Source organism: Fundulus heteroclitus, chromosome 11 (genome assembly GCF_011125445.2).
Source record: "Fundulus heteroclitus isolate FHET01 chromosome 11, MU-UCD_Fhet_4.1, whole genome shotgun sequence".
In the NCBI taxonomy this organism is placed as follows: Eukaryota; Metazoa; Chordata; class Actinopteri; order Cyprinodontiformes; family Fundulidae; genus Fundulus; species Fundulus heteroclitus.
This window is the reverse complement of record NC_046371.1, coordinates 31,834,604-31,849,877: the sequence shown is the minus strand read 5'-3', so window position 1 is coordinate 31,849,877 and position 15,274 is coordinate 31,834,604. Positions and strand designations below refer to the sequence as shown.

Below are 15,274 nucleotides of genomic sequence, written 5' to 3'. Positions count from 1 at the left end.
TGACATTATGAAGGAAGTCCCACAGAGGTCCTCTGGCCTTTGAGTGACCTTTTTACTTTCTGCTTTTTTGTTCTGTCACTTGGGCAGAGTTATAAAAAAGGTCCCCAGCTTAAATCTTCCTACACGGGTCACAGTGCACTATTCCTCTCTGCTGAAGCAGAAGCATGTCCAACGCCTCCGAGTTGTACAGAGGCCAGCAGCAGTTTTTTTTTTTCCATGTTACTGGCTGGAGTTAGGTTGATTTTTTTTTTTTTTTTTAATCCCTGGCACCCTTTAGGATTCTGTGGCCAATTTCTGGTCACATAATCATGATTTTAAAGCTTCTCTTTAAAAGCTGTGATATAAGAACATATAAGAATGATCTTAAGAATCTTCTTTTTCCAAGCTTTGCTGTCATGACGGGTCAGTGTGATTTAGATTAGGAGCAGAGGTGACATCATGTCACGTGTGTTAGATTGACAGGGTTTTACCGATATTTGGAAAAAAAAAAAAATAACATTACAGTGTTTTTTACCTGGCTTGATTCAGCATCTTGTGCATCAAACGCAATGCTTCTCAGTACTTTGGATGAATTAGCGCAGCGAGACAATAAACAAGTTCTTCAACTGTGCTTCTCTAACCAGTGGGGCTAAACAACTTATGACTTACTAACTAAAAGGGTTATACTAGAAAACAAAAAAAACCAAAAACATAATAATGACTTAAAGCTGGTCAATATATTCCCACACATAATTCACTTCAACCCAGCCCTAATCAAATTCGAAGTATTTTAGTATTTTTTGCTACATCAGAAAATAAAAACACTATATTTTATTGTTTTCCATATTCTTCTTAGAACAAAATTCCAAGCAAAACAAAAACGATCAAATGTGTTTTGTCTTTGTAAAATCACACAGTAACTAGTTTTGGCAGGTCAGCAGCTTCTGCTCATCGGCTAAAAACAAGAAGCAAGCTTATCTTAAGGTTTGCACGAACTGTTTGAATATAGTTAGAGTGAGTGTGTCCCCAGGGGCAGGAGGGGGAAGCATGTAATGGGAACAAAGGCTACAGAAGTGAGGGCTGTGACAGATGAACCCCTCTGTGGGATTATGACAAGGGAATCATCGAAATCCATCAAAACCACTGCTATCAGCTTCACTGATCAAGGTTCCACTGATGAGGAAGTTGGCTTAATTGGGACTCATCAATGAAAAAAAATGCAGTTTGCTGTAACAGGAGGAGCGTGAGAGATGAGACTCATTAAAAACATAGATGGTAAAAGAAAAAAAACAGCACACTGCATAACATGGCTAACAAAATAAAGAACAAAGAATGCTTTTGTTTAACCTGTTATTGTCTATTTGAAACGAATGTCCACATCCCTTATATTTACAGCACCAACACAGCAACACCTCACCAAACAAAGGAGACCTAAGCTAATAAACACACACCATTACTGCTGGTTATTGATATCATTTACATTGTATTACCCCATCACCCAGTTGTGAGTACGCGAGCCTGTGGTTTGTCCCCCGAGCGGTAGAGCATAAGAGCAGCGCCCCATCTGTTAGTGTTGTTGACAGCTGTGTGTGAGATTGCGTGTGTGTATGGCCGCAGGGGGTGTGTAGGGTGGGAACATGACGGATTGCAGCGTCTAATGACGGGGTTGGGGGGGGGGGGGGGGGTAGACGCAAAATAAATGACACCATGTAGCACATGCTAATTTATATCAATACTTGCACACTGAAGCATGACACAAACGCACACACACACAATAAAATCACCCAAACTCTGTGTTCAGAACATACGCCGCATGAAATGCCACCACCCAGCAAATCCCGAGGGGGAACAACATCTAGAAAATAATAAGGTTGAGAGTTTTTGGCATGAATTCCACAAAAATAACTTTTTTGGTTTGTTCATTTTTTTTGCATAGTGTGCTTTGTTAAAATTCATGGCTGAATTTCCTTGTCAAGACTACCTAATGTATGCAAAGTGTTTGGGAGACTAGATTAGAGATAAGAGAAGCACTGAGAAATCGGCAGGTGACTGGAATCAGATCCTGACCGGTGACTGGTGCTGGACTTTAGAAATGTTGCAGCCTTTTGGAAATCTTTATATTGTCTATAATACACACATTAGCTATGTTGACATGGATAAAAGTAATTGGAATAAAGGGCCGACTGGAATAAAAATATGTCATGTAAACAAGCCAATCGTAATATTATGATCAGATTAAGCTCAATCGGAATTAAATTGTAATCAGAATCAGTGGGATGCTTAATGCTGATTGACAATCTGATCGACAAGCATGTAAACACTCATCAGGATCAAGTTATTTGAATGCGGCAAATTGACCCGAGCGCGCCTGATGTAATCTTGACGCATTTCCGCGTTGAGTGGTGGAAATATGTCGGGAAGAAAAACCGTTGGGGCTCTTGATACAAACGCACATTAAAAGAGCTCAAAATAATTATTTATTCAGTAACGTTTCAACCGTAATTAGAAGCTAGTGCAAGTCCAGCCTGGAAGCTCGGAAGACCAAATGGAAATTTGATAACTGTGCATGTCAGAGTGGTTCTATTCTGAATAAACCAGGTTCATATATGAGCATCTTACGATCGGATTAACTGACTGTGTGCACATTTAAACGGTACAATCAGATCATTTTTTTTGTTTTTTAATCCGAATACATTTCAAGACGATCGTGAAATGTTGCGGATTGTAAACATAGCTAATGAGGCTGCTAAACTTGCTGAATGCAACAAGATGCTAAAGCCACTTTAATTGCTCCCAATATAATAACAGATTAGTAACCCGACAGCAGGATGGCTAGAAAAATGTTCTGAACAAATGCTCATCTGATATGTTTCTGTATTATAGAGCTGATAAATATTCGCAGGTGAAAGCCTTGCAACAACCAGAGACCAGAACTCAACCACAAAATTCTGATGAGTGCAATCAGATTGTAACAAGAGCTCCTGGCTTGTAATTTTTGCTTTAAAGCGAATTCTCCAGATGACCAGCCTGCTCCCCTTCCCAGCAGTTGCATTTTCACCAATAAAACCCTTTGTACGGCATGCCAAACTTTGCATCTAATGCCCCGTGTAGAATTATAAGAGGCCTCCCCTCTAAAGTGGAAAGGAAAGTGCTCGCCTCAAACTTTACAACCCCTCTGCACCCACAGCTTCACATTACTGCAACACTGAACTAATGCATGTTCGGCTTTGCTAGTTGTCGAGAAAGAGGCAAGAGCTCCCAGAGACAAACAACTTTATCGCCCCTTTGTCTGTTTGCAACCGTAATCCAACTTTTCTGGCTTTCATTATTTCTGGGAAGCTGTTCAGAACTATCAGGTTACTCCTTACTGAGGCCCCCCCAGGGCTGTATGAGAGTCTGAGGCACATGGGCCAAGGTGAGGTCCCTCTGCTGGGGACATAACTCTACGGGAGATCCCACATTCTACAGAAATAAGATCATCACATGTAAGCTGCAGCAATGCGATACGCACAAAACGGGACGCGAAAGAGAACATGCGGGTTTTCTACAAACGGTACGATGTGAAGAAGACATTCAGTTCAGCACAACATGACGTTAGTCGCGATCACATAAGGGATTTAGACATTTAGAAAGAAATAGATGTCTGCATTGTGAGGACTGTCCAGAAAAAGCTGCTGCCTCTTCTTTGAAGCTGACTTTCTAATGGTTAGAAAACATTAATACATTTTGCCTATCACTGAAACACTACTCTAAAATTAGTCAAAACAGACCTTTAGGATCCTGTCAACTCATAGGAATCTCGTTTCAAGTTTTAAAAACATTTAACAGCCAAGCGACACTTGAAGACTGAGAGCTCTAGGTTGTATAGAAGACAACATATTCAACAAAGACCCGACAAAAAATAGAAAGAGCAAACAGAACCGAGATGTCATGATGTGGACGAGGAGCGGTGGGTTTACCAGTTCAAAGCATAGCTGACGCTGCGTGACATGATGCATTTCTACTCCGCAGAGCGCCACGATTCAAACAGTTTCAGCGGACCTCTGAAGACAAGCGTTGAAGGCTACAGCCGGTACAGAAAGGTCGCCAGGGAGGACATGCACAGCGCTGCTAAAGACGGGGAATTAGACGCAGGAAGAGTGTTTGCATTTCATGGCTCTAGACTCTGGAGCAGAGTTTGGTGGAGAAATAAAACATAAAAATTTAATTTAGCGTTCTTGCTCTTTAGTAAATCATGTTCAAATTTTAACTAAGTTCACACATTGTATTTGCAATGTGTGTTTTTTAGCTGATCCTTGCACAACATAAATACCTTAGACATCATAATGTATCTAGAGTCAAAAGGCTGCTTTCACCAGGACATTTTAACAATCCTTTCTTGAAAGACTGGAGGAGTGCATCCCTGACTGTGGAGCTGAGTGATGAAGGGTTAGTAGCAGGACCTCAGAGGTCAGAGGTTATCTGGTTTGGTTTGAGGATGTCAGAAAGCTTCAGGGTGGGAAATAAATGCTGGCATCCCAAATGGAGAAGCAACTTTATCAGGCACACACAGGTGCACTAATGTCAGATCGTTGGGATTTTTCTTTAGCCACATAGGTGAGAGGATGTCCTGAAAATTCTAGATCATGTAATGTATGAAAGCGTCGGCCATAAGACTACTGTCTTGCAGGAAATTAAATAATTTGTTCCCATCCTTCAGGCTAGTTTTGCACATCTAAAGATCAAACTGATTGGCCACTGTGAGCATCTGAAGAGCAACTTTCGAAGTCTTCCAGCAGACTCAATTGTATTTAGGTCTAGATTTTCAAACATGAAAATGTTTGGTTCTAACCCGTTCTACTAAAGCCCTGGTTGAATGTTTAGGGCCATAGTCAGAGTGGAAGGAGACACTCTGTCTCCTTGGAGCCCTCTAGCGGGTTTCTTCTAGAGCTCGACCTGTATTCAGCTCTCATCAACTCCAAGGCGTTAACCCCTATCTCTGCTAAAGGAAAGCATCTCCCACAGCATGATGCTGCCACCACCATGTTTCACTTTGGGAATGTTGTTGTCAGGATGATGCTCTGTGCTGAGAGTGTGCAGCATACAATCTGAAGGAAGAGACCTACTAAACTGTCCCAACTAAAACAAATGAACCAAGGCCGAGACCAAAGCCTCCTCTCATGACAGAAGTGAGCAACCTTCTCAACAGTGGGTAGAAAAAAAAAGAAGAAAACTTACAGTCCAATATGCCCATTTACGGTCAGTCAGTATTCTGCAAAGCTTGTTAAATAAATCAGATGGTCTCTGGAGAGAAAAGCAAAACACTGAAGGCTCCTTTAAACTCTGTTTCATCAGCAAAGCTAAAAGCTCATGTCCTGTTGCGAGTCTCTCTAGCTGTGGAGTCTGCGCTGCACCTACATTCCTTAGCAAGCGTCTCGGCAACATATGATGAAGCCATTCCATGTATGAACTTTGAGTGAACACGACCTGGCTCAAATAAATTAAACAGGTTCAAAATGTGATCTTTCAGTAAAAGAACAACTTCGGGCAGTTTCATGGTTACCGTCCACAACCAGACCACTGCAGTAGATCATTCCCGGGCAATCACAGGCTGTGATAAACTATTCTATCCCCCTGAGAGTTTCACACAGTACATGCCATTCTCCAATCCCCTTCAATAACAGAGAGCCAGCAAACATGTGGCCGGTTTATTTTTATTTTTTCTTGGCTGGCGTTGGCTGGAAGCGGAAATTCCCAGCAGCAGCAGTATTTGGCCTGCAGATTGGCAGTCGTATCATTAAGGGTGTCAGATATGGAGCGACAATAAATCAAAGATGACCTCTTCTAACATGTTCAATATGAAGGTGAGCTTGTTGCATTTAACCGAGAAAAGGGGGTTCAGCTTTTCTGTACTGATCTGTATACCTCTATGCACTGTGGTGTGAAGGTATTCATAGCCCATGAACCTTTACACATTTTTATCCTTAACAAACAATGTGTTTTGCTGTGGATATGCTTTTGTTCTGGAGGGACAGGAAAGCTGCTCAGAGTTGTTGGGAAGATATACAGAGCTAAACACAGGGCGATCCTGGGAAAACAAACAACCTGTTACAGGCTGAACATTTGATCCACAGGTTAGATGCATAGATCCTTATTCAGGAGATGATCCCAAGATGCTGGTTAGGTAACCCATTCAGCTACGATGAGCTAAACATGGACTCAGCTGTCAGACTGAGGAGAGCTGAGTGGCTCCAAAGACAGGGAAACATACCATATTAAGATCTGAGTGGCTCATGAAGGATGCATGTTTGCTGCTGCGCTGCTGTCGTTCCATTTGTTTTTCAGAGGGAATCAAAGGCACAACTCAAGGACATAAATCACTGAACTGAATGGGAAGCCATGGAGAGCTGCAGCACCACAAAAAGGAATGTGAACAATGACATGTGGGCTCAAAATTTTCCATCTGAAGCCTTTTTTTTTTAATAAGATTTATAGCAGGAACTCAGGTCTGAGGAGAAACATCAAAACACCAGATATTTTGGAGGAAGATTCATCTTCACGTTCAATTCACGTCTGCCCCACTTTTTTGATGTCTGAGGCACGACACTTGTAAGGAAAGACTTCAAGTGAAGGATTCTACTTTTACCTGTTGACTCGGCATGTCATAAACAAATCCCCTCCAAAAAGGTTTAAAAGCGAGGAATCTGCTCTTTGAAGTGCGAGGAGCACAAGAGGTAGGGTTATAAATAAGCAGCTACATGCTCACTTCTGTGCCGCTTTGGAAAAAGCACAAGGACATCAATGAATGACAGGAGCATTTCAAGCCGTCAGAGCCAACCCAGAGTCATGTTGTGAGGTTCTACCGATGCGGTGGCTGCAGATGATTGAACCCAGTGAAAAATGTAAGCAGGAGATTTACAGGAGGAGTCAAGCTTTATGTGACCATGCTGGAATTCCCAGGAGTTCATGGAAAAAAATGGGAACATGATTGGACTATTCGGTCTACTCAACAATGACGCAAAGCAGAGACTGAATCCACCGATTACACTGTGTGACTTTAAAACGGACCGTAAAGAGACATCTCTCACAACAAAACAGTGGAAACCCCCTTTAAATTCTCTCTCAGACTATTAATTTAACCACCTTCATAACAAACCACCAATAAAAAAAAAACACTTTATTGCACAGAAAGGCTAGACGGCTCATTAAAATGAGTCACACGGGGAAGAAAATGAGCCCAAAACGAGAGGCATTTTCATTCTGCCACCAGCTTGCCGACGTCCTCTTACCTGGACCTGCCCTTTGCCCATGATCTTGTCCACGATCTCATTGTTGTCCTTGTTGAGCATGCTTTTATCGTAACACGTCTCGTAGCACAGGATCCGCAGGTACTGTGAGCCCTCCAGCTCGATCTCAAACTCCTATAGAGCGAGGCGGATGAAGAGAATGAGATTAAAACAGCTTGGTGAACAGAAAGCAGTAAATGGTGAAAGATGTGTCTGTGACTGACTTCGTTCCACTGAGGCACTGCGGTGTCTCTGAAGACCCGGGTCTTGGCCTTGCTCACAAAGTAACCAAACGAGTCCACTTCAAGGGTGCAATATAAATCTAAAGAAAAACACAGAAAGAACCCGGGTTCATCAGATAAACGCACAATCTGAACATTTCATGCACAACTAAGTCTTCCCGTCAAATAGACCAAACCCTTAACAGAGCTCTTACACATTTCTCAAGGAAAATCCCAAACTTTTCAAAACTCAGTTTTAAAGGACAAATACAAAAGTTCACTATGAATTTATGACAAATATTTTCACAGTGATCAGACTTTAAAACATGGAGGCTGCTGCAACAAAAGAGACAGGGTGGATAGAGCAAAACGTGGGAATCTTTGAAAGTGTGAATCTGGATGGATGGGATAGAGGTACAGGGAATAAAGTCTGCAAATACAATTGTATTTTTATCCTCCATTTTCTTTCCCCATACTTATCCAGACCAGGAATGTCCTTAAATCCGATGCCATACATTTCCGTACAGTGCAGGAACTGTAAGTGTTATCTTTAATAAGATCTCAACACAAGATCAGATTAATCCTTCATAGCATTCCTTCATTCATCTAACTGCTGTAAACCAACATGGACGTTGGAAATGATATTGTTAAAAAAGACAAAGAGTCAAAATCTCCCCAGGGCCTTTAATGATGTACTTGAATGTCTCGTTTTCCCAGACAGTGAAAGATGTAATGCTTTATTATATAGATTTAGAAGAGAGGTGAACAAATCTGTTTTAAACGGCTGCCACTCATAGCATTATTTTACTCCACAAATTAATTTTCACTGAAGGCAAAATACATTAAATTAGCTGTTTGAACCAGTCATCTGGAAGTTACATTGAAAAAAAACAATGTTTTTATGGTTTGTCAGCTAACAGACACATCTCTTGTCTGTGCACACAGTCGGCCTCGTAACCTCATTCCACGGCCATCCCTCCACCGGGACCGGCTCACGCTCAGCCCTTTGACGGACCAATCAAGTCTGTTAATGTGTTTCTTTTAGTGGCGCTCCTGCAGTCGGAGCTACTGACTGTCTGGGATGTGTCTTGAGAACGTCCTGGAGCTGGTCCCCTGGGGTTACCCCCATCTGACAGCATGACGGATGGGTGTGTGCTCTGACCTCTCACCGGGACGGTCCCAATGACAGGTGTGAGGGAAGATGTGGCTGCGGTTGAGGAGGGGGAGCCTGAATCTCACCTTCACATATTTACTCAAAGACTAAAAAAAAAACATTGTCTGAACAGCAAAGTAGAGAAATAACACTCTGACCTACACCTGAGCTGGGTGGGCTTTGATTGACTGGAACAGGCATTCACACAAGTATTCACATAACTATCCGGAATACATAGAGGAACACAGAGTCTGATTGCATCTGGTTTGACTCCATCTTTGTTTATTTTCACAGCATCCTGAAAGGTTTGGGTATAATTACTCCCAGTGAGGGAGGGATTAGTGGCAGTGGTATGAGGGAAGTTCAGCAGAGGGGAATTCAATGTGACCAGATGAGGAATGGCTAGAAAATTAAACAATTATTGTACACTTCTCCAAAATACTGAAGAATAACTGCTTGGGCAGCCTTGATATCCAATATTAAAAAAGTCAAAGTTAACTCAGTAAAGGCAGAGGAGGAACAACTGTTTACAGTCCTTATTTCACAGTGCCATCTGAAAGTGCTACAACAACAACAATTCACTGTACTTCACAGGGAGTCTGTGTGAAAGACCAACACAAAGTATCAAATGCTTGGGAAGTAGAAGGAAAATAATACTTGGCTCCTACAGTGTGGTGCCTCGACATTTAGTAGAACCACCTTTCACTACAGATACAGTGTCAAGTACATGCCACTGATTCTCACCTTGATTTAGGTCTGGACTTTGACTAGGCCACTCTAAGATGAATGTTTAACTGAAGCAGCGAAGCAATGTCAGAGGTGTGGCCGTTAGGGTTAGGTGACAGCAATATCACTGTAGCTACTGTATATGTTAATAACACCAGTGTATCCATGGTGAAAATGGATTTGAATTGCTCTCTGTGTTTGGGGCCACACATTTTCTGAGACAGAGCGGAAATCAACTTTCAAAGTCTAAAACAAGGCCACAGAAAGCATATTTTGAGGGGCTTTTTTTGCCTCTCTGCACTGTATCCAGGGGGCTTTGAAAAGCAGGACGGAATTCCATGAGTTTTCATTTTCCTGGCAGGTCACCATCAGGCAAAACCCAATGGGGGGGATAAATTGGTCAGCACTGGGTCTCGACCTCTAAATACCGGGTAATGGATACCATCCTTTTCCATCTTAATTAGCCAAGGAGCACAGCAGTTGTGTGTGTGTGTGTGTGTGTGTGTGTGTGTGTGTGTTCACATACAGGAGGCTAATCTGTGCCCAAGGCTATGCTGAATGTTGGGTCAAACTGCGGGTCCACAGAATTTAGAGGCGAGTGCTAATCAGGTAAACTAATCTACAGTCAGAGCCACCAGTACGGCTGCTTGTTGGTTTCCCTTTAAGGCTGCAGGAGAAAATATTTGCTTTGGGGAAACAACTAAAATGAGAAGAGAACAGGAAGAATGTAACCGTTTCATTCGATCCAGAGAGGGAAAATGAAGAAAAGCTGGGCAAACAATGAATGAGGAAACAAGCAGCCAAGCGCTGGGCTGTAGGGAAAGCTGGTGGTACTGAAACAAACATAAAAAGGACTGGTATCTATGTCGCTATTGTCTTAAAGCAGATATTCTGTTTGGATGATGGTGGGGACGTTTGTGTTTGCTTCTTACTGCTTGGCCTACATGTTCGTATCTGGATCTGTTTGCACCGTTCTCATACAGCACAGCACAGGCGGCAGAGACTGATGCAGCTGCTGTCACTTTGACACACGAAAATAAAAACTCTGAGGAAAGTAGCGTGATATGGTTCTCACCTTTTTTTTTTTTGTTTTGTACTTGCTTACCCTTTTTTTAACAAGCAGTTTTCGTGACATGCTCAGCTCTCAGTTTCTGCTGCTGTGACCCACTTAGACTAACTTTTGCCCTGGGCTGAATTTAAAGCCCCTTTCCCACTGAGTAGGGATTGTTTTGACACAAATAACAGCCCCCAATAACATCTTCTGTTCCAAACTGATGAGCCTAAACAAGGAAGGAGAACCACTGTGTGATCTTTAAAATTGTTAATTTGAGCCACACATTTAAATTTCTAAAGGACTAATTACACTATGCATCAACTCCCATTATGAATAGATAGATAAAGTAAAAGATTCTGAGCTTCAGAAACCTTTGATAGAACACGCTTCTCATGGTCTTACCTTTCATAGCTTTGCAGAGACCCGGCCATGAACATTTCAACAGAACTTTACATATTAAGTAATGAATGACTTAATATTAACATTTTCTTCAGCTCAATCAGGAAGGACTTCCTGTAGTTTTAATAATTGACACAAACCTTCGGCGAGAGAAACCCATGCTCTCCGGAGACTAGTGATGAACCCTTCAGATGACGTAGATGACTCTTCCTCAGAGGAGCATAGCTCTACTACAGTTACAGGTGGTGGCATCGATTATGTGGGTATTTTGTAGCGCGTTTTAAAAATCAAATATCTTAAGAATTTCTTTTAGAGCTAGAATACCTACAATCCTGAAAATATAAAACATAAACCACATTTGAGTTTTTAAGATCAGAGCAATTTAAGACAATTGTCTGCAACAAAAATGCCTTTTGTGTCACGTTGCGGCCGGCCATGAGTAAACGTCCCTCTGGCCTTTAGAAATTGCTTGTGGGCAAGTTGAGACGAGATAAGTCTTTTGAGTAAGTACACTTCTAACACAGCTCTACAAAGTTTGACCTCTATGTGTAACCTTTTTGTTGTCTTTACAAGGCTATCAAACACTGAGCGATAATTACAGCCTCTACGTTTATATTCAACCGTGCATGAGCTTGTGAAGCCGTGCTTTCAGACGCAACCTTGCTGTTGTTCCTGTTTGGTGAGCGCCACCTGCGCAGACCATTAAAAAAACGGGGCTGTGCACCACTGGCCAAAACGACAGAAAAAGGCCGGCAAAACAGTGTGTGCTTCTGCTGTAGGACGTTTTTCATAAAGACCGTTACGGTGAGAATAAACCTTTGTCACTCCAACTAAAACAGGAAGGTACTACCATATATGGATAAGAACCTGGATCTATCTTATGGTTATCACAGGAAGGATTAATTCACAATTAAAAATTACCTATTGGGAATATGTAACGGCTGAATATGAAAGTATACACGGGTATACACTCACAAACTGTTTTCCCACAGGAAACACCTTTTGGTTCAAGAATATGATGCACCTTTAATGTTGCATTTAAGGTTAGCAACAAACTAAAGCAGATCGATGAGGACAAAACCTGGTTTATGCTAAAGCTATGGCCAATCCCTTTCAACAGCAAGATGACCTCTAAGGCAATTACAGGTGTTTTTTATGAGCATAAAGTTTACCAGGTAGCCAATTAGCCTCTTTACTGCTAATTAGCTGCAGCAGCATTATTGTTTCCCTGTGTCAGAGCCGAATAAAGGAGAGAGTCTTTGACTACAGGTGGGTGTTATGGATACTGTCATAAGTAGTTCTGAACAGCATTACTGATTATCTAAAGTGAGCTGAGAGAGTGTTAATGTTTCTAAAAGGGAATCACAAATGAAACCTTTTTGCTTGGATTTTACCTTAGCTTCTATACTATTGTCCTATATATGTCCACAACTCTTTTATTTGTTGGAGTTCTGCTAGCTAGATCTGGGTTTATATGTGGCTCGAGTGATGATGGCAACTTCATTTCCTCAGTTCAACATAATGTCTGACTTTTTGTTCGAGTTGTGAAATAGCTTCATTAAAATAATTCAGCGTTTTCCAGAAAGACTATTGACTATCATTGCTGTCAAGCACGTTCTGTTGCCTTTAACTGCATGATTAAATGAAGTGAGTCATTTCTAAAACAGAACATGTGACCATCAGAGTGACCTCAAAACAACAGCGAAACACAATCTAGCCCTCTCCATCGCCATAGCTGCCATGCCACACCTTGAATCTGCATGCTTCACTAGATACTCTACCCACAGACTGCATCAGATAACCCACCCAAACATCCCTTCACACACACACCCTCATTTTAAACCCATCAGCTAACTCCGCTCCATCGAGGATCAAACAGTCTCTCAGAGAGAGAAAGCTTTCCAATCCATTAACCAGGACAGTCTAGTAGACCAGCATTCATTTACAGAAGCAGGGCTGTCGTGAAAAAAATAAAACAAAGAATAACAGAAAAAAGTCAGATCTCTCCCTCTCCGTCTCAGCCCTCTGACATTTGATCTGGTATTTGTGCAACAAAGGTAACAAAATGTACTGGAGCACCAGCTGTCCGCCGCTGACAAGTCTGAAACGGTCTGTGCGGTTTTCAAACCAACACCACTCTCTGACGGCGATGAACCAACAGCTACGGTGCTGTCTGCACTAGAAGCACACACAAAGAAACTGTTGTTTAAAGTGGGCAATCTCCGAGAAAGGGAACAAAGCTTTTCAGCATGTTTGGCTGCAGTTCTGCTGTGACCGTGGCTGATTTTTCTCCTGCTCTATGCGCCTCAAGTGCTTTCTGAGTCACTTGTGATGAGAGGAATCGTAGTTTCTCACAGGCGCTCTCATTGTTCCCCCTCTATAGACCTTTTCCTCCATCATCTCTGCATTCATAACACAGCGAGTGAATATACATGCAATGATCCACTGGTCACATAACGTATGCCTACATAGATTAAATATGTTATACCATTTATGACGTGACAGACCACATTTCCCATGATGCAATATGATCAAAATGCCCACCGACTCCCATCGTGCAACACGGTCAAAATGGCCACCGGCCATAGCAACGAGATAACGTTGCTATGATACAGTTTAAAAGCGCTGGGCGCACTGAAATCTGTCTTCTTCTTTGGCACTCCGCCAGACTGAAGAGACACACACAGCTGTTTCATCCCGTTGGGATTCCCCCATGTGGCACGATTTCTCGCTGGACTGAGAACTTCCGAAGCAAATCCATCCCTGTTTTCCTGCAGGAGGTCGACTTTAAAAAGTACTTTGAATCCACTTCGATCAGAGACTGAGAGCCGCTCATCTCCCAGTGATCGTCACGGAACGACGTTTTCGTGTGGCTGACAAAGCGTCTATAAAGCCCGGTTTCCCCGCTCCTTCTGCCCCTCATCGACGCGCCGACACCGCAGCTGCAGGACGTAGAGAGAGAGACCCGGAGCCGGGACGGTTCCACGGAGACACCACAAGTAAAATGGGATTTCCCCCCCTTTTTATTTCTCTTTTTCACCCATAAGGTGATATTTTGTGCCTGGGCAGAACCTATTAGGATTTAGTTTAATGCTTGATTACTCCGAGACAGAGTTTGTTTTAACTGCTGGATATTTCTGATGATGTTCATGCATTTTTGTAAGTGATTTTGGCTGTGTTTGGTTTGTGGTTTTTATAAGTTGGCTCCGCCTAGAGCCGATCTTCACTCTTTCCCCTTTTTTCCCTTATCTTCAGTTTCAATCTCTTTGTGCATCCCAATGTCAGTTCGCGCTTTTTCCTTCAATCCATTGTCTAGGAGTAAGACCGCCCTTTTTCCAAAGCTCGCCCTATACACTAGCTGTGCGCTAAAGATGTCATTAGGACCTACTCCTCACGCATCACGCAAGGTCGTAGGTTGTATGTCATCATAGTTGCCATCTTGGGAAGGTACAGGCTAGCTAAGCGGTTCGCTAGCTTGTAGTGAAACACTGAAGTGTCCATCTGGTTTCTCAAAGCTATTTTGTCTTTCAATGCTGCTACGTCAAGTGCCGACGTCTTGGATGTGATGTTTAAACTGTGAGTTGAACTAAGAATTGCGACCTCTCATTTTAATCCATTTTTGACTTGTTTATTTTCATTCATTTTCCTTTTGCGTGTTTATTTTAGTAGTGAGTAGAGTTTCCTAGGTTATTGAATTAGAATAATTACTGTGACAGGAAGTTGTTTTGGTTCAATAAATAATAACGTGTGGAATAGTAATTGTTTGTGTTTATTTCGATCCAGACTTTGCATGGTCTTTCAGAATACAGAATTACCTCTTTTTGAGTTAACAACTGAGATTAACACCGAGACATCTTCATTTGTTTGTGGTAAAGAAAGTAAGGATTAAACTCTAATTGCAGTTATAATTTGACTTATCAACGCTTGCTGGAAAAATCTCATCGGTCAGAAACCGATCAGATCACCCTGTTCCAGCATAAATGAGTTCATAACAGCTAATTAATAAATGCATTAGTGGTATTAATCATTACAAGCTTATAGCCCTGGAATCACAACCATTTGAACTATATGTGTTATAGCTACCATTTGAGTTTGAATGACCCATTATTAAAATTATAACAGCAAGTTATAATTAATGATAATAATCATAATCAAACAGGTTACTGGCATAACAAACAAAAAGACAAAAAACAAAGAAAACAATTTTAGGCTGACAACTCACTGGTTGACTCCTTGAATCCTGTGGCCGAATGGACAATCACATGCAGGAAGCCGTACAGGCCGGGGGTCTCCTCATCTGGAAAACAAGCACACAGAGCAAATTCTCATGTTATTGATGCAAACTGGACGAAAAATGTTGCTTTTATGTGTAGACATGGGAAAATATATTGGCATACCTGGCATATATAAATCAATTCAGCTCTTATTGTGTTAACCCAGACTTTTACACAAGAAACTGAGGACATTTATTTAGTGG

General features: G+C 41.9%; 1 protein-coding gene across 5 annotated transcripts in view; it reads right to left on the bottom strand.

Annotated features, from left to right (window-relative positions):
- The window catches only part of abr (ABR activator of RhoGEF and GTPase), a 156,380-nt gene that overhangs the window by 36,632 nt on the left and 104,474 nt on the right, over nt 1–15,274 (bottom strand). For all 5 annotated transcript variants that reach the window (XM_012871243.2, XM_012871244.3, XM_012871246.3 and 2 more), the window contains 3 exons: nt 15,020–15,094; nt 7,469–7,566; nt 7,248–7,379 (listed from right to left, as the gene is read on the bottom strand). In XM_012871243.2, coding sequence (XP_012726697.2) covers nt 7,248–7,379; nt 7,469–7,566; nt 15,020–15,094 — 305 coding nt within the window. The remainder of the gene's footprint in view (nt 1–7,247; nt 7,380–7,468; nt 7,567–15,019; nt 15,095–15,274) is intronic.